The sequence below is a fragment of the Ciconia boyciana genome, chromosome 4 (genome assembly GCF_034638445.1).
Source record: "Ciconia boyciana chromosome 4, ASM3463844v1, whole genome shotgun sequence".
Lineage (NCBI taxonomy): Eukaryota > Metazoa > Chordata > Aves > Ciconiiformes > Ciconiidae > Ciconia > Ciconia boyciana.
Genome location: NC_132937.1, coordinates 89,590,394 through 89,614,194, shown reverse-complemented (window position 1 = coordinate 89,614,194; position 23,801 = coordinate 89,590,394). Strand labels below are relative to the sequence as shown.

Here is a 23,801-nt window from a genome sequence, read left to right as displayed (position 1 = left end):
TTGAGAAATCAAACCCATTTTTCACTACACAAAATACATGGTACTGCTTCCTTTGAAATCCTCCTTCTTCTTGCTGTGCTGGCAAAATCCAGATTAAAAGATGCCTTTTTTCTACCTATTAGTGTAGAAAGAAAAGTGATAGGAACTGGGAAACAAACCACAAGTTTGTCCAGACAAATAGCTGTCAAGGCCAAGAACAAGGTATTTCAAAGGTCAGGAAATACTGACAGACGTAGCCTCTTGATGTATCATCTACAGTTAGCTGCAGGCCCTAGCTGCGTATAAACTGCAAAATATTCAGCTGAACTAATTTTAACATATGAGCATTTTTCTTGTTTGTTACTCATCTGGGACAATTACTTATATATAACATCTCACATTTCTTACAGCAAGATCCCAGCTTTCCCACTTGCAAGAAGTGAATCAGGACTCATTAACTAAAACTGCTAAAAATTAAATAAGTACACTGACATCTCTAAGGTATAACATCCTGTCTTTTTTTATTACCTGCAGCCATAGCTAAAGATTTAGACTGCCTACACTACACAATGCACTCTTCTGCAAAGTCCTCCTCATCCAGAGGGAACTATTCCAGCAAAGATACTTCCCACCTACTTGCCCCACTCTTCAGGAAAACTAACTATAGTTAACTATAGTTAACTAACTATAAAAGGAAAATTGTGCTGCCCTTACCAGCTCTCTCATCTGGGCTGTCTGGTTAAACCACAGCAAAGCTTGGTAGTTATATATAGTCTTAGCAACAGTAATTTGGAGAATAATTCACTTCCCAATTCCTCAGTTTTGGATGGGAATTCTAGAGAAGGCGGGCAGGCAGAGAACATGCTTAGTACACAGAATGAAAGGCAGTTTATGCTTTAGGACTTCTTCCTCGCACTTACCTACACTCGTAGGGAATATATCCTCATTGTTGATTTGCACCTCGATCCAGTCCATGAGAAGATTCATATATTGGGGTGCTGGCAATGCTGTGGGCTTCTTGTACTTCATGTCATCCTGCCACCGGTATTCATACTTAGGGCCTCCAGACATCACTGGGCAGGTCCTCTCTGTGCAGAACTCACAGATGGTTCCATAAATGAGGTTGATCCTGTTGAAGAAGTCAACAACATGGACGGCCACCCAGTCATTTTGGTCTTCTCCGCTGGGCAACTGCACAGCTGCTTTCAAGTCCACACCTGAGTTCAGAGAGGCCTGTGCTCGTTTGTGAAGTTCAAACCTCTGGGTTCCAGGTTCAAACTTGCGTTTTGGGCGGAAAGTCTTATCTTTATTAAACACTTGCTTGAGTGCTATGGACATGTCTGCTAATCTTCTGCTCTGCAGCAGCTGGCAGAAAAGCACGGCTGAGATTTAATGCAGGTATCTGAAAACAGTTGCTCCCTATCACAGGTCCTCCAGGCCCTGTTCTTTTTCTCAGAGAAGCTCGTATCAACTTCAGAGCAGTCTACTAGCTCTTCCTCTTGAAAACCTTTCCGAAAGGCTTCATGTTCCTAAGGATATGGAAACAATATACATTAGTGTTAAGCTCAAGTCTGGCCCAATCAGTTTGTTACTGTTTTACCATCATTTTCTAGTACTTATGAGCTGAAAAGCAAATATATAAGAGTCTAGCCTTAAAAATTGGCCAACCCCTAACCTGATAAACATTTGAAAGAAAAAAAAAGCGCCTTATATTTTGAAGTATTAAGGAATTAACTTCTCTGTCCTTTTTAAATATCTACCCAAATATCCAAATAGAGGCTCTTAAGTTATCATAAAGATGTGAATTCAGTAAATATTGTATAATCTTCCTATCTTTAGATAATTTTTGAACCAACCTTTTCATTTTCCTGCATTTTTACAGTGACTGCATACCATACATAATGTATGTATAAACTTAGCAGACAAAATACTATGTTACAATTCAGAAGTCTTATCTAACTGCTCCTAAAGTGACTGGTCGTGCCTCTAAGCATGCACCATAGCTTCAGTGCTCTTCTCTGTATGAAAAAATCCCTGAGCAAGATTTTTCCATATCTGTTCCCTATTTTTAATTTTGCAAATCTCATAAACCGTAATTAGAGTGAAATCTACAGTATTGCACAGAAATAATTCCTGTTTCCCACAGAACTGTACAGAGATTTTTTTTTCTTGACCCACCTTCAGGAATTCAGTAGCAGTCTTAATTTTCTATTGGATTGTGTAGAATGATAAGAAAGCAATGGTGAAGCTGCCCCTTTGTATCTCTGTTCATCTTCTCTACAGGGCATTGTCATTTTTACAAAAGAAAGAGCACAGAGTTTGTGTTGTTCCATCTAACCTACTCTGGCAACAAAGAACGGTTTTAACAGCCAGTCTGACTGAAAAAATATATTACTGCCTTAGAGCCTTGTTTGTTGTTATATATACATGTGCAGAAGAGTATTATCATTAGTAAATGTAGGCAATTAGTAGGTGATAGGGTAGATAGGGGCTATCTCAATTATGCTTTTGTTTTAGTAGTGAAGGTTTTATGATTAAAGACAGAGAGTAAACATTTTCGTGCTGTGCGTTATTTAAATTAAATAATACAATAAGTTTTAAATTTGCACAGCACTACAAAAATCCTACCCTGTCAGTGGCTGATGAATTCTCATCATGGGATTATGTATGCTCCACTGTTTCCCTTAATAGAAATCATGTCCATGAAAATTTTACTAGGCTGTGTGTGGAAAGCACTAAATTCTTGCAAAGACAGTTTCCCAAAGCTTTGCTGAGGGGCAGAAAGGAAGAGAAAAAGGTGCTTCTTTTTTCTTAAGCACCTCAAGAAAGCAACACGTACCTAAGCAAAGAGAAATCTGGTGTGCTAGACCCTGTCCCCACACTATAGAACACAACTGCCATAAAAAATCCTCTCCCAAACAGCTGAAAGATTAGCATCCAGCCAATTTGCCAGCAAGCAGCAGCTAAATGAAACCAGCAGAGAAGTGCTTGTTTTTCCTTTTGCTGATGGCATGATGGAGGGGTACTCCAATCATGAGTTTATAAACAGTTCTTCTTTCTGTGCCAGCAAAATATGAGAAGTTCAGGGATGAAATCCAAGGAGACTATTGTTGTATATGACATGCCCCTCGGAGTAATGTTCAAACACAGAGATCCTGAGTGTTCAAATCCAGAGATCCTGAAACCTGACAATGGTCGGGGAAAGACGACTTTAAACAAAACTAGCCTTGGAACAATTCAGTTAAGTGTCATTGGCAGGAAATGAAGGCGCTTTAAAGAGACAACTTAGGCCTGCAGTTTGTTGTTTGTTACTAAGACCCACAACCTCCAGCCCTCAAATGCTCTGTGGCAGTCACTTGTTTATTTAAAAGCCTTTCAAAGAACAGGTGGATACTGCTGCACAGACTGAGCTTGTGACTGACACACTTTGAGATGGCATGGAGCCAATGTCCCAGTTTGCAATAATAAGGATGTTAGCTCCAGAGTTTTACAGGTTGGGTAACTACTTTTTTCCCCACTTTAATATACCTGGCACTCTTATGTGGCTACTTTAACTCCCTTCCTCACCTGTAAATATTCACCAGAACATGCACAGAGTTTTATTTAAAACAAGCTGAGCACCAAATAAAACTCGTCTTCAAAAGACACGTTTTGAAGCACAGTACTCACTGCTGTTAAACCTTTTCCAAGAAAAACAGAAGACACCATATTTTATAAGCTATTTTCTACTGAATATGCAAATACAATTAATCATATTAAATACATACTCTTTCCCACTACTCTCCATACATTCAGTAAGTCTGCATAAAACCAATTAATGCAGAGAAAAAGCAACCAAAACATTCAGCAAATCAGTCTTTATCTCAAGTCTTCTGTGTACCTGGAGTCACATGTTGAAATTGTCTGTGGAAGCACACATACATCACGGTTAAATTCAATCCAAAGACTCATCCAAAAGACTACTCTACTATGCAGCCAGATGAAACTGTTCTTTAACCCACCAAGGCAGAATCAGAACAAACAAGAATTTCCTATACATTTCCTGTCTGGAGAGTCTTCTGTTCAGCATCTTGCAATAAAAGCTAAGGCTCTTCCTCTTTCATCTTTCTATCACTTTACACAGTACAAAACTACATACTGTCTTTGCAAAGCTGGACTGTAGAAGTCAAACTCACTGTTTAACTTCTATTAGAGACTTAGCTCTGCTAAGAGCTGATTTTCTTCTCTCTCTTAAAATGTGACTGAAGGCTGTGCAAAGCCAGGGGATGGATAGACTTGCTTTCTCATGCATTTTCATGTGCAAGAATAAAAAATAGAAAAGTGTATGACCTGAACAGAAATACGGCGGTGAATCAGTCCTCTGAAATATTTTTTTGCATCCTGTTTCCTGAGAGTATTTGCTATCTGATTAACCTTTGTCTTCACTCAAAAGCTAACAAAAATGAATGAAGAAATAAACAAGAATTTTGAGACTCACCCCCTCACTTACGAAACAGACTGCTTTCCTACAGGTTATGCAGCTGCCCTTACTCCCCCCACTCAAGCAACCAGCTCTGTTAGGCTTTTCTAAGCAGTTACAAACAGTATCACCGTACTTCCCTAGAATAAAGAAGCTTTCACTTTACTCACAAGAGACAAAAGAAGAGGCTCACCTGATTTTCAGCAGACGTTAAACACAGACACTTCAGGTTTGGATCCTTCAGAGGCTGAAGCTAATGGGAAAGCTCTAGCCAGAGTCTATGGGCTCTAAAAGCATTTTTACTGCTTAGGCAATAAAGTGGTGGTAGTTAATGGTAGGATGGCCACTCCTCTGCTTTGGACTGAATCACTAAGCCACTGCAGGAACTCATTTGCCATTAGACTTCCAACGTGTTGCTGCACTGTGGTTGAATCAACAATCAGTGATGAAAGGTTTGTCATTCCACCCCAGATCACATACTGTCAATTAAAACTTTGCAGTGTTGGACTTGCAAAGCAAATCGCATAGCATTAGGGAAAGGAAAACTCATCAGATAACCTCAACAACAAATGGTGAGCAAAACCTCCTGATTTTTAACGCCCTGAGAATGTAACTTGGCTTGCCAGCCAGCACTTTCACTTCCATGACAATTTTCATCTGACAAGAATGAGAAACACTTCCAGTTTCATTATCTCAATTGGTCTTGGGAGAGTTACTTCAGAGATGAAACACTGTGAACAATGTTGTGGTATTAGTTAGATTAGATCATAACTCCTTGAAATCTGTGGTACAGTAGCATCCACCCTCCTTCAATGTAAAATTAAATTAGACTATTGCTAACAAATATTTTGCAGTCTCCTCTGATATCATAGTAATGTCAGCAGAACTGCTCCTGACTTGCACCTGTGTCAAACACGATAGAAACTAACTTCTGATCTTTTATGACAGGTCCTAACTATACAACAGGGCATAAAGAATGGCGTTGTGGCTCATGGTGTTTGGTTTGATGGTATACAGAGCCAGTGTTCTGGATGCTCTTCTGAACTAGACTCTTAATATATGTCTGTCCTGGTATGGGCAGCTCAGATAGACAACTCCTTCCAACACTTCAGCTTCTCTTCTTTCTTTTCAGAGCAATGTATTTCTGAAGATGTGTGACAGTCACCAACAGCTTTTCCTGAGGGACTATTCCATGGCATGAATAACGCAGTTGGGTGAATTCCCTTGCTGGCAGAGCCATGACTGAGGATGGTAACTGCAGATTTGGAGATGATCTCAGAGCAGAGAACCAGATCCTCACAAGCTTCCTCCATTGCATCAGCACTACAGTAATCAATGCTGTCCCCAGCCTTATGTAGAAACACGCACATATAGAGACAACAACACAGCAACTCAGTCTAAATATCAGGTATACCAAGTCAACATATGGAAATAATAAACCAGTCCTACCCTTGCAGATACTACTACAAAAACCACCCACAACAAACCACACATCGTGATCACCCTCATGTCTGAGTCACTGCTGAGTTAAAAACATACTACATCATTTTGTCATATACTTTCTATTAAATCACAGGTAATAAGAATGTTAAATGGCACACTGTTTAAACACACACCTTTCATCACAGCACTCTAGTGAGCATTATGCAAGCTTTAGAGAGCTGCTGGGAAGGTAGCTGGTATACTTCCCATTTTATTAATCAAGAAAGTGAGGAGACATGACTTCTCCAGCATCAAGTAAGCTGTCTATCCAGCAAGACACTGTCTGAAAACCAGCTCTGCATCAGCTGATTTTTACATTTTCTTTCCAAAATATGTCTCCATTTTGAGCACTTGCATAATCTGATCCAAAGCCAGCTGAAGCCTCTAGGAAAGCACATATTTTATCCAAATCCTGTTAAGGTCCAACATTCTGTAGACTTCTCATGTTTGGCTTCATACTTCACTATCCATACAAGGGGCCATTTTACTACGGCTACATCAGACAACTGGGGCAGCAAATACATTATATGGAGGCACATACACATACCATGCTCCCTTCTGATTGAGCTAATGTACACTTTTTCTACTTCCAGGCTCTTGTTTGAGAGCCAGTATTATACTACACAATGAACAGGTTCTCTGTTCAACACACTGAAGTACAAAGAATTATTCAGTAAGGAAAGGCCTGGCCTGAAATCTGAAAATACCTTTCCTATCTACAAAGTAAAAATCAACCAAGTAAGTAGGAACAATAATATTCCATGTATCTTATTTACATACTTAAATTTGTGCAGTTCAGCGAAGTTTTACCTGAAATCACAAGGAAAAAAAAGTTATGCAATTATTTGTATTCATAGTGAAAACTTCGTGATATGAGAAGACATTCTTCATGGGCGAAAAAACTTCCCCTTACTAACCTATAATGTACACAAGGAGATTAAGATTTGCCTTATGGCTGTGCCAGAGTTGAAAGGGAAAGGAAAAAGGATCAAAGCAAATTTAGGTTGCTGAGAAAAAGTCTCTTAAAAGCAGCATACACAAACACAGGAACCAGGTTCTGAGGGTTAGTGTATCTTTTCCTCCGTTCCACCCTATCCTCAAGAATCTTGCAAGTTCCATAAAGACTAAGCTCCCAGAATTAAGGGTTTCTGATTATTACTGTAAGAAGTATACACAGCTATGTGTAAATAAAGTCTCAGTTTCCCAGGTGCTGGCTTGGATAGCTTCTCCATGGCTTCTACAGTGAAAGTTTGCAAGTAGAACCATCACTATTAAGGACAGCAACGTCCTGCTGCAGCCTTTGTCCATGGTTTCTGTGTTATTAACATGAAACCTAGAGCATGTCAATTAATACACAAAATAACAATAGTAAATGGTAGCATCCAGTGAAAGGAAGCTTACTGATGCTTCAGGATGAGAATTTGCTTCTTTTTATTGTGGTAAAAGTCCCACAAACTTTAGGAAAAAAAATCAGAACTTGGCTTAAAGTCCTCCCCAGGAAAGGATTCTGGGGTTTCTCCAAGTTCTTCCCTTTCCTCTAAAGGTACTACGATTACCTTACACTAATCCATATGTGATAACCACAATAATAACACTGCAGCCTCAAGGTACTCAGGTGGAAAGCACTGACTGGAAAGAAGCCTTCCCATAGTCAGAAACAGTTCCCACACAGAGCAACATCTGTTTGTTTGACATGCAATAACTAGCCTCTGATTTGTTTGTGCATGCGAAAAAAAAGGACCAAGTGATTTCACGAGACTAATAAAAGCCACAATTGTAAAAGATCACAGAAAACAGCATAAATAATATTTTCATACTCGAAGCGTCAAGGCTCAATGGAATAAATATAAATGACCTTTGATTCTTTTCTTGTTTAGACTAATAACCACTCCACCCCATTTCTAAGGTAAAAGTTTGGAAAGGGAAAGCAAAATGCAATGGATAACTGTCTATAAAACTGGATGCTTTAAAAATGAATGTAGTTTTGTAATGTGTGACAAACAATAACTAAATTGGACCAGCTTCTGCCTGAAAATCTCTAAGCTATGCTAATATTATAGCAACATTTGACAAAGGGAATGAAATGATGCTTTATGATTCTGCCAAAATACAGAGATGTTCACAGAGATAAAATTGAAAAATAATAAATGGCTAAAGAACAGGGTCGGTCCCTCTGTTGTGACTGAGTACCAATGGCTTGGGTAGGCGTCAGGAGATAAAATATGATGTTTGCAGTCCTTTTTAGACAAATGCCATTAATCATATTATCATCATATTTGTCATGAGCATATTTCAGAGGCGATGTTAGGTCGAACTATTGCATTTTAGTATCCCAATGCTTTATTCACAACCATTTAATTCCACTTCCTTCAACAAATTTCCCTTCTATACAGACTACAAAAAGGAGAAGTCCCTCTTTCGTTTTAGGAAAATTGTTTGTACAAAACAATCAGAAGTTGACTTAAACAGCAGTCATTTCTATGACAAAGTACATCAGCTGTTTGACAGCAGCAGAATCAGATATGACTGCTCAAATCTTAGGTGGTAAGTCCTGTTTATTAACCCAAATGAAGCATGCTTCTCACCATGGGGATAAACGTTGGTATTTTAGCAGAGGACTCACCTCTCAACCAGTATCATTCTAGTGCCTTTTACAAGTATTAAATGTAATTACACCTCATCTGAAGTTCTGGAAAGGTACACTGATCACCATGAAGATACTGAGCATACCCTGGCACTTACTTCTGCACTGCAAGTTTATACTAAAACAGCATCCACGACAATCCAGTCAGGAATATGGCCTTACTGTAGCATACAGTTTAAGGTGAGCTGAAATAGGTATCTCTCAGAACTACAGTAAAGAAACTGCAAAAAATATATGGTTTAGATTACACCAAAGTTCAGCCTCCGTTCCTGTCATCCACGAATTTAAGGTCTTGACCTTCTGCAGACTGATAGTCATGCAGGGGTATGTAAGACTACAATTTTTTTCTGAAAAGTCAGTCCTGCCTCACCTCCTTCCCTTTCATGTTCCTGCCTTCTTGCCATCTCCTCTATGATACCTGGCCCAGGTGTTTATATATCCCCTTGCAGGGATCTGTATGAGACCAAGATGTAAACTGCAATAATTAAACAAACCACCAATTTTTCAACCCAATCAATTTCTTTAATCCCCTGCTTGGCCACACAACACAGGGAAGAGGACAGCATAAGGAAAGGTCTGTGTGGAAGGCAGAGGATGAGACAGCTGGAACAGGAAACCCATGGGAGTGCTTTTTCAGCCACGGCCACTTTAGTGAATCCCAGTGTTTGCCACGATCATTTCAGACCTCCTAAACCTTCAAAGCAGGTGGGGAACTCCCTTTAGCTCAGGCAGCTACTGAGGTTGAAGTTTGACCGAGTGACAGATCACATTAAGCATGCAGTTCTGACAGTCCCTTTGAATGCTGTTTTTTTGTTACACACCCAGGTTAGTCCAGTTCTCTCCCTGGTTCACAGGCTTTTACTGGTCTGGGCTGTGGCTAGCACATGTGCAAGCACAGTCACTAAACCACGTTCTCTTTAAGTATACAAACAGTCTCTGCTTTCAGTTATCAAGCCCTTGTGACCTGCTATGTCCTTCCACCACTAATAAAGCAAAGCCTGTATGAGTACATGTGCCTTGTTTTGCCAGCTGCTGTTAGAACCATCGCCCTTGTAAACAGTTACCATACTGGTGGATTGGGTGGTTCAGCTTACTCACTGTGGTAGGAGTAGCCATAGAACCAGCTCACTAACCTGCTTCTGCCAAAATCTTTCCACCTCTGTGGATGGAGTCCTCACCACAACAGTATATGGTTGTTACACTTTTGTAGCGTGCTTCTTGCAGCATTTGCTGCAACAGAGAACTGTTATCCTTCATTCCTTTAAAAACAATATACAGAGGACAAGTGAAAGGAGTAAGCAAATTTTAATGGCCTTGAAGAAGAGCTACAAGTTAAATTACATGGTGATTCTCTATGACAATACACATTTGTCTCCTCCAGCTTGTTTCATTTCTGACTCCAACCTGTTTCTGAAGATGAAATTTTGACTATGCTGAAGTGGGTGGGAGCTCTGATATTGACTTCAACAGAGCTAAAATTTTACTTTTACACCCTGAATACTCTCCTTTGACAAGACAACAAGAACTCCTTATTAAACTATGGCTGAACTTCACAAATATTTTTGTTCTCTTCAGCTTAATTCACTCCTAAATCTACATTCTGGGTTTTAAAAGCACTGGCACAATTGATTAGACAGTGAGATAGTTAAAATATGATTTCTTGCTCACTCCTACATTCTCAGAACATCCACACAATTCCCATACAAAAGCCTAACACTAAGTCCACAGAAGTCTGTTGAAAAATGTCAGTCAGGTCACGTGAGCGATAGGGAACAACAAAACATACGCAACAAAATGTCGTCTCAGACCTCATGTCAGGGCCTTACTCTTCTCCTTTGTGTACAGATCAACCGGAGGGCAGGTCTTTCTGTACAAGGTAATACAATGGCTTATCTGCTAGAAGGCAGCAGGTTATCCCCTAGAACTTCAGGTGCCCTACTCTGCATGCAGTGGCCAAACTCAGTTTTATTTTCGGTCTAAATCTTAGCTTTCGGAAGCCATGTATGTGGTCTGCTTTAAGAAAAAAGTCTAAATCATATGTTCATCTTAGTGAGATTTCAATTAAAACCACTCATTTTCTTGTCCAGGGAAAGAAGGCAAAGAAACAGAGATACAAAGGCAGAGTCATGTTACGTACACTATGCTGGCAGAGTCAAATAACTAACACTCCATAGAGAAAATAGGACTTCCTGTAAGCACAGATACTGAAAACCAGATGTAAGATGGTCAGCTGACATCTATTCAGACCCTTTAGCCTTAGTCTGGCTTCTCCCACCAAAGCTCAAGTTAATGTGGGGAGGGTGAACAGGGGAGAGGCAGGTTGGTGACACAGTGCCTCAGCAACTGCCCTAAGAAGCTCAGGATTTCAGAGATGTTTTCCAAACCGAAGATCTGCAAGGAGGCTATGGCATCTTCAACTGGTGCGCTGCACCCTTTCTAACAAACCCTGATAATTCTCAACATGGGCATGGTGATTTTCAGTTACAAAAAATTGCCCTTAACTCCATGTTGCTGAGAGACAAAATTTGCCTAAAATCATAGGGAGTCAGTAACTGAGGTCAAGCCTGACCTATGCAGCCCCTCGAATTGACTGCCAATAACTCAAAACTGAGTGGGATTGCTATGGGTACTAAACACTCCAATAGGAGGACAGCGAAGGTAGCTTCACTATTAACAAAGGGAAGACAGGATTTATTTGTCTTTATAAAGCAGGGCTGATCAAGGCAAGGCAAAATGCATAGTTCTTTACAAATGGAGGAATATGAAAAAAAGCGCAATACTTTAATTGTTAATATCTTTCAATTATTTATACCATAAATCTAAAACCTTGTCCTGAAATGGAGGTCCAGCAGCGGTAGGATCCAATCCATTGACTTTAAACCACAGCTCTGCATGGTTATCAGAAAAACTAAGTGTATGAAACAACAGAAGAAATCTTTGTTTCCTGTGGTTTGGATCAAAGTGTTCCATATGGCAGATAGGGAGAGTGGCAGCAACTACAGCTGATCGTGGATGTTTTCAAACTCATACCAAGGAGACATAAAGTCAAGGTATTTGTACATGTGTCTTTTGAAGAATACAAAAGATTTCACAGATCTGAGATGATGATTTTGTAGGTCAAGGTTCTGGTTTACTGGTAGCCTGCAACTTGGCAAGTCATACTGGGCTTCAGCAGCATGCAGTCAACAAGGCATAGCCTCTGCAGGTGGTGGTGGGTCATAAGTGTCTAGTTGTACGATCTGTGCTTTCAAAATTAAAAGAAATAAATCATCCACCGTGTTGATTTATATGTTAGTCTTAACTTGCAGGACTAAACTGACTTGATGGCTGAAGATATTTTTCTCTGGAAAACCACTCTGATCACCACCCTGCAACTTTATCATGTTCAACCTTATAATTTGGTCAAAATGACCTACTATTATGCACAGGGGAAAAACAGAGAATCTGCTAAATATATGCACCCCTGCATAAACCAGGCTAGAAACAGAATACCTGGGGTGACGTAATCGTCCACACTCCAGAGCTCTAAATCAGCAGTCTTGCAGGACTCACTTGGAGAAAAAAAACAGTGTTTTCTTTGCCATCTGTGATACCTGAAATACAATGAAAGCAAGTAAATTAAGTCAGAGACATGATATATCAAACAATATTGGAAAGAACACTGAGGATAGCAACTACCTCCTCTGAGGACAGCCAGCCTCCTCTCCAATTCATGATACAACTGTTGCTGTAACAAGGATTGTTCACCTGGGGAGAGTATAGGATAGAAAAAACGTGCTGTCCTTTAATGCAGTTTAGCAGATAGCAAGTAGCCAGGACCATATTGACTGGATAGCTCTGCACAGACCATAACGCACCAGCACTAGAGGAGCAATGCACTAGCAATATGCTGTAGGGAACAACTGTGAAACTGCCTTCTTCACCCTACACACCGAAGAATAACTTTCCAGTTTATGATTCTACTTTACCTTTCTAGTGAACTAAACTACTTTCAAAGGCTTTTCTACATACTGGTTAACCCATACTGTGCTTCAGAAGGCGTTTAACACAGCAAAAAAACCTTCTACTCAAAAACTGATCTGGAAGGAGGGTTTGGGTAGTTTTTTAAGTATCCCCTGCAGTAAGCACCTTATAGGCAGAAGTACAGTATTTGATTACTCTTTACAGTTTGTGGTCAGAGCAACTCTCATCCAGCACTAGCTCTGAGATCAGGTTTTTGTGTTCCTATAACCATTTTGCACTATGCAGTACTCTGCTTCTAACCATGCACAAAAAAATGTACTGCGACAGAGTTGTAGGACCAAGGTCTTAACAGGTATAAAAAGAGGAAAACTTCCTTCACTACAAGCTAAGGATCTGCCTTTTCAAACCACGTTGCCCACAGCTGTGGCCAGTAAATACCCAATACTACAGAAAGAAGGGAACAAAAATCATTAGTCATACAACGTGCAAAAATGACCAGCAGGGAGGGTTAAGATGGGTTATTTCCCGACCATTATAGCAAGCAGTTTACTCTGAAGCAAAATAATGGAGTACTCCTTGTGGTCTGTGCAGCCATAGCTGCCACCAAACAGGGAAAGCACAGCTGAGTGTCTCTGGAAGGTGCCATTTGAAGGACTCTACTTTGAACTAGAGTGGTTCCCCACAGGCTGGCACTGCTCAGTTTAGCTCTAACTAAAAGCCAATTGCTGATTTTAATCAACAATTGACTGTAAAGCTGGGACAGTTTGAAGGTGGGAGTTGTCAAGGTGGCTAAGCTTCCTCCTACAGAACTAGTTTATACAGCATGTTTTGCACACTACAGTTTCAGTAACTCCCCAACCATTTCTGACTAAGAAAAAAGAAAACCTGATACCTTCTTGTTTCTACTTGTATACTTGTGTGTAGCACATGCTGTGACTCCAAAGGAAGGTCTCCATCTGTCTTAGGCCCCGACCAGAGCAACACCATTACAAACTTTTATTTGCTGGCATAACTAAAATGTCAGTAGGGAGGTTCTGTGGTGATGTTTCTTAATGAACCCTTGAAACTTTAAGGCCACTTCCCACCATACCTTATCCTATGCTCTCACATCTCCTAAAGCAGAGCTGGACAGAAGAGCTTTAGAAGGAACTGCTAAAAAGGCACCTAAGTCCTGGCACGTTTTGCTAAGAGCATGTAGATGTTGCGGAACATATGTTGCAGGAGAGGTTGTCTTATCAAAGACACATCCAAACCAACAGGTGGTTACAGCAGTGGAGGAATTCACAAGACCTCCAGTATATCACTAAACACATGCGTACAACTCATACACCAGTAAGATTCTTATTCCCTCAAAATAAGATTTCATAAGACTTGCACACTCACATAAGCCTTAAGACATATGAAGCAGGCGTTGGTTCAGAATAATTATAGCAAAAAAAACCCAGAAGATCACTGAAGAGAGACAACAGGCTTTGTGGGATCAGAAGCAGGAAAACCACCAAAATGCGGAGAGAAGTAATTGGGGTAAACAGCCCTGCACTATCTGCACTACCTGCACTCAGACTCTGAGTCTTCTGTCTTATTCTTTTAACAGCTCACTCCCCATTTGAGAATCTGAATACATGGCACTTCATTACCCACTAATACTCTGCTTCTGGAAAACTGACTTAAAAGTATTCCCAGGAGGGCTGCAAAATACAATTTTTGCAGATAATTTGGAGAAAGTTACATAAATAATAATTTGTACATTCAAGTTAATTGTATTTAACTGAAGAAAAACACCACCAAAGAATATCCTCCCAAAACATCACTTATTGCTTGGTCTTAGAATGTGATTAGCACCTGAGGTTTCTACCCTCCCCTCCCCTCCCTTTTGTACAGTCTTCCAAATGGGAAGCACTTGGATCAGCGACATGCTTTTCACCCATTCATCCAGACTGTGGTCTAGATGCCATACCCTGGCTCACATCATAATATAAACGAGTATCTATTATATTGTTGAATGTCTCCATGCCCAGGTTCTGTATCTCTTTCCCTCTCCTACTTCCTACCAGAAATGCACATCCTGCAACACCCAGAAGATAATGGCAATGAGATTTTCTCTTTACTATATATTTAGCACTTCTACTACATGGCTTTATTATATTTATTTTAACTTTTTAATTTATCCATTCAAATTTTACAGAATCTTTAATAATACTGACAATTCTGATTGTGTTCACACAAATTTTAGCTCTTGTAATTTATTCCTAAATTGGCATTAAGCCAAAACAGCCTTAGATCTACTGCCCTTTAGGATGCTTTCACCATTCTGGTTGCTACATAAATAAATGGTTAGGAAATTGCATTGCTACCTTGCTCTTCTTTATCCCATTTCAATCACATCTTTTGTCACCCATGCATTCCACACATTATGGTTTTGATCCAGTCCCAAATCATGTGAGTAAACCCAGCTGTATCACACATAATATCTGCTATTAGAGAGGCAGATGCCATCATAATTTTTGAGGCAGCAATCACCACAGATCCCAAGAGTACTCCCAAATAATAATACATCTGCTCTCTGAACAGCATACCACCCAGGTGACTAACTGAGAAGGCTGAATCCCTATCCTAACACAGCAAAGACAGAAGTCCAAGTTTTCTTTAGAAAAACGAGAACCCAGGATGGCAAGCCACACAACCAAGTTTCTACACAAGCACTAGTCACTGTCTTGCAGACCACTACTCTGGCTCCAGCAAGACTTGAAACTTAGACTATAGATATTCCTTTAGGAACCACTGATAATACCCAAGGAGTACCAAGGTGCAAATCACTAGAGGTGCATCTGCAGATGCCATGATTACAGCACTTTGGATGGTAGTTTAATAGACAGCTTCTCCCATACTGCTTTACACGCTGAAAACACACATCTCAGCAATGCTGTAAGATCAGACAAAGATTTGGAAATGCCTTCCCCAACTGTTTTTTCTCTATAACGAATTTCTATCCCTCCCAGTCCTCTCTTTGTTCCAAAATATCCTCTTCATTTTCCTTGTGCTTTTTTCCTCTCTCCCCTTCTTCACTGTTCTACTTAGTGCTTCTCACAATCATGTCCAGGAACTACAACAGGCTTTAGTCTAAGGGCCAGCTAAACAGCAATTTAGAAGGCTGTCAGCAGGCACCAAAGCAAAGGCTGCTGGCTACATCCCATTTTGTCTCTATGGAGTTTCTAACCCTAGGTTCAACTATGAAAAACAATCAGGCACATATACAAAGAAAGTATAAACCACCCATGTTTGCTGCTTTTTATATCATCATATGCAGAGAGATTCAATTATTAAATTATTGTACATGTGTGGGAGTACATGCAATTAGAGAAGTATTCTTCTTGCGCACTTCCTGTTTTAAGAACAGGACAACATACTACAAGTTACACAACTTGTAAGACCGGAGCCTATCACCCAATTCTTCACCTGCTTGCTCTGAAATAAATTATTAGCTCCATTTAGGTCAGAGCCAGACTCATGTGGCACACCTGGGAATTCAAGACAAAATCCACTATTCTGTGATTCGTTCTTTAATACACCTGCTTAAGCTGGCATGAAAAGTGTGGTATAAGTGATACAAAAATTTAGAGAACATGATCACTATCAAGGAACATGATAAGTAAAGGAGAAAACTTCAAATACTGACTACACCAGTTATAATTACAATGGAATAATCTACTATTGCCAAGAAATCAGGATTTTCTAAATTCTGCTAAGCATCACCACTCTTCTCTTTCACCTCCAGCTTCTTTATATTAAAACAAATATGAACACTGGCACTACATTTTCCACTACTTACTGAAAGAAAAAAACCTAGACAACAGGCAAAACTGAAATGTTCTGAATATGGAAAAATAAACAGATATCTTGCAATGCAAGCATACATCCAGATTCAAATATATTTCAATCACTGGATTGAACAGAAGGAGTTAAATTAAGCTCACAGCAGTAAAATGGTCATGCTGATATATTTCAACACAAGATAACAGATAATTTTCATAAATCTATCCAGACCTCTCTAAAGGCTTAGCTGAGATTTACTTTATTATAAACAGGTTGATAAGTCTTAAGAATATAATACAAATATAAGGGTTCTTCTGGAATTGGGTAGGCCCCATGCAAACTGTAGTACTCAAAGTCCAATGTAATTTAGTGAAGCAGATTACATCTACAGAGAGTTACATAGATGTAATACGTAGCTGTTCTGGCCTACAGAGATATAATAGGTTTCCTTCACATTCTATAGATTTCAAGAGATGCACCAGTGGAGGCAGAACGTGACCCTTAATTTCTAACACACAGGTACCTATCCAACACCCCTTATGCCAAATGACATAATACCCTGCAAAACCCCACAGGACAGTTGTCATCTATGGTAGGCTGGACACATAAAACTTTTGCTTGTTGACAGCGCTCTTTGGATGTAGTGACTCATATTTCATCTGCATGGCAGAGATACTGTATCCAGAGTGTGAAACTGCATACTCCATACCTGCACTGTGCCTTGCACAAAAGAGATTTCAACATATGGTTGCTAAAGGGTGAGGGGTAACCTTATATGCTCACTTCTGATCTGTCACATCCCTTTGTCATTAGGACTGTTAGATTAATTGCATGGTTTATTCCAGTATCAGGCAGATGTTACAGAACAGCTTCACTGAAAAAAATGCAGGAAACATTATGTCAAGCATTACACTTCTTGTCTGCTTAAGACTTCATAATGTTTTGGTTTCCAAGACATTATCAGATGAATACAATTAGTCTAGGGTGCAGATGGTGCACTGCGGCACTAGTGTTCACATGAGCATTAAAAGATAAGACTTTGCTGGAACAGGTTCCAAGAGTGCAGGCAGCAACCCAAACAAGTGAATTGGTTCAGCTGCACTTCTTTTTTGTGTGAAGGTATTATGAAATGGACTGAGGAAAGGGGACATCTATGGGGAATACAAGGAATCAACTCTTTGTTTCAGGCCTCAGTATCCCTGAAAACCAAAACAACCCCTACTATTATCCTGCTGTCTGCTTTGAGTTGAAACACTAGCACGCACAGAGAAAGATCTTCAGGAATAAACTTTCAGTATAAAGACAAATTCTCATTTAAGCTATACTTACTCTAAGCAGAGAATAAGAACTGAGGCATGCTTTGCTTCCCCAAGACAGAGGTAAAGAGGAGCACAGAATAGCACAAAACTATCTCGTAAAGACTTCAATTTACCCCCACGACCAAACTGACACCTTCTTAAAGTAAAGCAGAAATCTTTTTGTGGGTAAACATGTTTCCACTTAAGTTCAAATTTCAAATCCAGTTTCCATGTCAGTTTTTGCAGACTTGAGTATCACTCCTTCTCTGCTATCGTACCTATACACATTCACTCATGTTTACAGATCTGAAATAAATATCTGCTAGTAGTGCAGTATATTATTTCCAGAGGAAAACTATGACAATGACCCTGTGGAAGATAAGTAGTAACAGTCCCTTTTAACTATTTTTGTTAAAGGAAGAAACCACCTCCAGAAATACTATACCTGTCAACCATGCAATGCAATGGGATGTTAAGGACCTCCTAACTACGAAGCTTTAAGAGCCAATTCTTCATGAGGATTTAACATTTCAGAAAATGCACCCACAATTGCTCCTTTCTACAATAGTGTACTAAACCAGCCCACTAATGGTAATTCTGTCTCCTTTCTACCTAACATAAGTGGTAGGAGAGTAGTCTATAGGGCCAAGAAAGATTTGGCCTTTCAACATGAAAAATCATGGCAAATATACACTTTTAGTGGATCTGATTTTTTTGTGTGCCCATCACATCATCAAGTGATTTTGAAAACAAACCTTGGCATTTAAGAGTCCTAGACATGTTTGAAAAACAACTTTCACATCAGATTAAATATACTGGACCATTACACATTCCTTCCTTTAGTTTAACTAATAAAACAAGACTGACCTGTCTGAAGAGAAGCTTAGCTTTGATCATTAAGAACAGTACAGATTGTGCTGAATTTAATACTAATCCCCGATAGTGCTACTGCAGCAATATAAACACAGTGATCAGGACATAATTGAACCCCACAATTTACATGTGACAGGACAATATGAACAACACAATAATGTAATATCTATCAGCTTAATTTACTGCATTGCTCAGCACAAGCCCATTTTAAGAGCAGCTAATGACCCTCCCTTAGAAATCTAGTAATTATATATAACTACTCAGCAACTCCACCTTTCTGGACCAAATGTCAGATTATATGGCATAATAAACAATCACACATATTAAATCAAGTAAATGTACGAACAAAGTTCCTAACAAACAACTCCAGCAACTCTCAGTTACCTGTCAGTAGCTTATGGGGTGGGAAACCGGGAGAAGGGAGAGTAAGGTAACCATGCCTCTGGATTGACATCGCCCAAACCAGGCTAAATTCTGAAAGGGCTTAGCATTGAACTAACTTTGACTGTACGACTTACAGGGACAACACAATTCCAGCCAGGGAGACAATTTCATACTGAGCACAACCTGATCACCTAAGCCACCTGACCTAGCCAGCACTGATGCTTTATCACCAGACACCCAGGACACAGAAATGTGTTGGCTTTGTGGTTACCAGCCCAGTCCAGTCCTCAAAGTGTTGCTACACTACGCTCCTCAGAGCAGGAAAACCAGGGAGGCCTTCTGGCCCTTTAGAACACACCAGTCCAGCAGTATGCTCGGGCTAACCAATGTTCCCCTAATGCAGAACACTGGTGGTTCCAGCACAGATAAATAGTAGTCCAGCAGGAGCAAGCAGAGCTGCCACTGCCATGACTGAGAACACGGCAAAAGTTAAAGCTTTCAGGTAAGCCATGTGGGTTATTGTCATAGCAAAGTACATAAACCCAGGGAACTTATTTCTTCTGGGAGGAGGTGTAGCGTAGTGGTAGGTTACAGAGGGGTTACAGAGGGGTTACAGTTAGAACCTTTCGGAAGGGAATCATCTGTTCAAATGTAGGTATTTCTGTTGTAGATTTTGACACATGTGGTTCTTGTCTCGACTTCCATTATAGTTAATGAAGACAAACACATTTCTATGACATGACTCATCTTTTCCTTGACATGTAAAATACATCAGATGCATCAAACTTAAAAATGCGCATCTGTCTCCTCTGACAATAAAGGTCACCTAAAGTAATGACCCCAGATGTGCAGTCTTACAGTGTGAGATGGAAGTTGCAGATCCCATCCTTAACATCCCTTCATGCCCTCATCACTAGCACATCATTATATTAGGGGCATGCTCCTTTGCCCATTTTTCTTCTACTGTCTTAACAGAAGCACAGTAATGCTTATACATAAGACAAGGTTTCATTAATATATCCAAGGAAAATATTGTGTGATTCTCTGCTGCAAGATATTTTTAGAAATGAATAATTATTATGTAAATATTGTATTGGGTCTTCACAAAAAAGAGAGAGTAATACTTCCCTACTGAATTTTAATACAGCAGAGTGGAAATGCCTCCCACAGCAGATGATATTGCTGCAACAGATTATAAAACCTAATATTCTCACACACACGACTTAAAGTCTACAGGACAATCACAAAAAACCCCAGTCCCTGACACTTTCTCTCTAATCCCATTGGAGGCCTTATAGTTTCAATGCAGCCACTGGTGTCCTCACACATACTGCACTGAAACTTCAAAGTTACTCTTTCCAGACCTATTCCTCTTAAACACAAGGCAACTCCATTGACAGATAGAAAATATAAAAAACTGTTCAGAAATGTAAGCAGATTAGTCACTACCATGGCAGAGAGAAAGCCCTCCTGGCCTTCATTAAAGTAACTTTACTTGCAAAGGTATGTAACACCTGAAAGTCCATTGAGTGTGAACATGCTGGTGAGAACTTGATAACAATTTTTAAGCAACGCTGTTAGAAACCTATTGAACAATTTGGCCCTGCTGAAAAACACCGATACTAACATATCTTTCTTGCTCCTCCTTGCTAGTTCCCCAGAAGCTATCCTTGATCTTACCTATCCAAGGTAAATGACTGCTAAATTCAAATGGTCTTACATGGCCTCCACCCATGCTCTTACAAATACAGTCTCCTTCCAGTCACCTTATTTTATTTTCATTGTATTGGTTGCCATGAGGCACTAGGCATTACATTAAAAAGCTGTAACCAGTTGAATTCAGACTCTAAAGGCTAAATCCTTTATCTAATAAATCATATGCACTCCCTATTATTGTGTAAAGCCTTCTACTACAGCATAAATTAATCCCTTATACCTACCTTACTTTCTCTTAGAAGACCTCAAGCTATGACCATCTTTTAATCCTAACTAGTTCCTAGACGAGAACAGCGTTATGCCAGACTTTGGAAAATAGCAGCTGATGGCTTCTATTGGTGATGACTGGCACAGCTCTCCTTCCAGGCCTTTATTTATATGGCAAGTTCTGCTTTGTTACCATGTTAGTTTACAGTATGGTGCAGAAGACAGTACCCGGAAAAGAGGATACCAGTTAATGAGGTCATCATAGCAGATTCTCATCCATCATCCCGTGTGGATTCTGCAGCCTGTCTTGATGGAAAGCAGCCAGCCTTGAGAATTTTGGAGACTGGGTCTGCAGCAAACCTATCTGTTTGAGTGGGAGGGCTGGGTTACACAGGCTTCTCCCAGCTCACGCTCCAGTTCTACTGGTAAGAGATGGATCATTAATAACATTAGGCAATTCTGCCTAAAAAAAGTGACCCAGCACTTGCATTTGGGTGAGTGTATTTTGTAAAGCAGCACACAGCAGGACTCAAGATTGTCTAAAGCAAAAAGCAGAAGCAAAGTTCTGCTTCCTCCAAATCCCTCGTAAAAGAAAGAAAAAAGCTGCCTAGATATGCAGTCAGGAAGGAATGCAAAATTCCCAAGGATTTTGCAAGTAAAAATTTGTTTTTGCTAATTCCTCTGCTGTCAGGACACTAAGGGAGTTAAATCATGCAACCCCTGTGCTGTGTACTACAGAGATCAGCCATATTTTTTTAGCAGCTCATTCTATTCTTTTCCTCCATCACTAGGGACAAGACGCTTCAGCAGAGGGCTTTTCAGCCTAAGCATTTTTGTTGCAAGACAAGGTCTCTTAAAAGTAGTGTCAAATCAAGATCTTGTTCAGGGATTACAGTGGAATGCCATCAGTATTCAACATGCTTTACATTACATTTTAGGACTCTCATCCCCTACATACCCAATGGAAGCACACTGCCCCTGCAATCAGACACATTTGGTGACACAGCAGAACCTGGTAAATTGCTAGCACAAAGCACCAGAAAAAGCTAAGAGGTAAGAAGCCTACACCTGCAAGCAGAATGAGCTGTACCACACAAGAGGAATTTTTCTTCTTTATAATTCTTTAAAGATCATTAATGTAATCAAGCTGTGTTTGGTGTCTTTTATCAGTACAATAAACCAAAAAGAAATCAGATTACAAGAGCCATTTTATTATAATAGTGAAAGACCTGGTTTTCAAATGGCCCCTCTTTCTGCTGTAAGATGTAACCACAAAATTCTTATCAAAACCAATTCCACTGTCTCTCGTGTAAAATATTTGTCTCCTCAAGTGTTTAACAGCAGAAGCAAGAAACATGAGAGCAAGTCATTTGCCCAAGGTCACACAGCAAGCCAATAGCAGACCAAGGAAGAAAACCATAGTTGCCTCATTCCGAGTTGCCATCTATTCATAAAGCTAGACCCCAAACATGTTCTTGAAGCGGACTTTGGCACCTCCGTTTAACTCAGCTTGAACCTGTTCAATGAAACAACGTATGTCCCAATTGCCACTGGATAATGGACTCCTCTGGATCTAATATATTCACACTGGAAGTGAAGTAAGTCTGGACTTTAAGATGTCAGAAAAATCGATAGTACAAACTTGTCATCTTCTTATCCCTCAGGAAGTTTTTTCTCTGACCTGCTAGGAAATTGCACTGCTCTTAAAGTTTCAATGTCATGAAACTAGAATAGGCATGGTCATAATTATTAAAATAGCATGTTCAACCTGCAAGCAGAGCAGAAAATAGTAGAAGTGGGAGGTGCCATCTCAAGTTATTGGAAAAAGTATGGACATGACTCATTACCTTTTTTAGGACAGATGGAAGAGTACAGGATGAATTTGATTTACTTTATGAGTTCACCTTTGTCTCCTGCATGTACTCTAGTCCTTCATCTAACTGCTTGATAGTCATCTATCTCTTCTTCACTGTCTTGTTTCTTAGCTCTGGAAACGGTACCACTTTCCAAAGGAACAGCAATATTTTAGACTGAAGAGATTTATAAGACATCGCCTAAGGTTGCTGTCTGAAAACGGTAAGTTCTGAGGAAGAAAAAGAAAAATTGTATCAAGGGGCAAACTGAGTTGATCAGAGAAAATGCAAAACCTCTCGAGGTTCCAAGGCCCAGCATCTTGCTTCCTATTCCTGTGCTTCTTTCCAACATAGCACATCTGTCCATCAATCTGTGATTAACAGAGAACAGTTACTCATTCACCTTGGGGCACCTAGAGTAAAGGCCTCTGTATTTTTGAACTTACTCAAGTGATTTCTGTACACCTCCAACTTGGGTGTGGGTTTGGACTCTGCCACAGTGAACGGTTTTCTGGCACCAAGTACTTCAGATCAGGGGGACAAAACGCATCTCCTCCAAGCTGAATTATCACTATCCCATTGAAGGAAGAAATCAGGTCTCCATTTGCTAATAACACTTCTGGTGCTGCCAATAACAACAAAATTAAGGAAAAAATATTTTAATTCAGGAAATTATTTTGTTCAAGACCTCATTAGAAATATGCATTATATTTATAAAGATATTACTTATAAGGGTATATACTACTTGTAAGGATATTCCTTGTAAGAAATTAAACTCCTTAGAAACAGCTTACTATTGATCTCTGCTCAAGATCCAAAGGTCTATGTGAGTATCCCATCCCAACTCTCCTTACAGAGGTGCAAAAACTTAATCCTTCAGCTCAAATTCTGTCCAGAAAAAAGACTGTCAGTGCTAAGCACTCAGTGCTGGGAGTTCCCCTTCCTTCTTACCCCACGCTGGAAGCGAACAGGTGCATCATATAATTATTAGTTGCTTGGTAGGCAACAGCAGTTGTCAACACCCTTCCTGTGGAGCATTTTAAATTAAGTTGCTGCATAAACTACAGAAAAAAAAAAAAGAAACAAACCACAAACCACTCAAGTTAACAAACAGTTAACATCAAGTTAAC

At 39.8% G+C, this 23,801-nt stretch overlaps 1 protein-coding gene across 3 annotated transcripts in view; it reads right to left on the bottom strand.

The window, feature by feature from the left end:
- Positions 1–23,801, bottom strand: part of MOB3B (MOB kinase activator 3B) — a 107,227-nt gene that overhangs the window by 63,791 nt on the left and 19,635 nt on the right. For 2 of the 3 annotated variants that reach the window (XM_072860575.1, XM_072860577.1), the window contains exons 2-3: positions 12,057–12,157; positions 900–1,508 (exon numbers count right to left, since the gene is read on the bottom strand). In XM_072860575.1, the coding sequence (XP_072716676.1) occupies positions 900–1,317 (418 nt within the window). In that variant the 5' untranslated portion in view covers positions 1,318–1,508; positions 12,057–12,157. Of the gene's footprint in view, positions 1–899; positions 1,509–12,056; positions 12,158–22,665; positions 22,760–23,801 lie in introns of those variants that run through there. The other variant, XM_072860578.1, reaches the window with a different exon arrangement.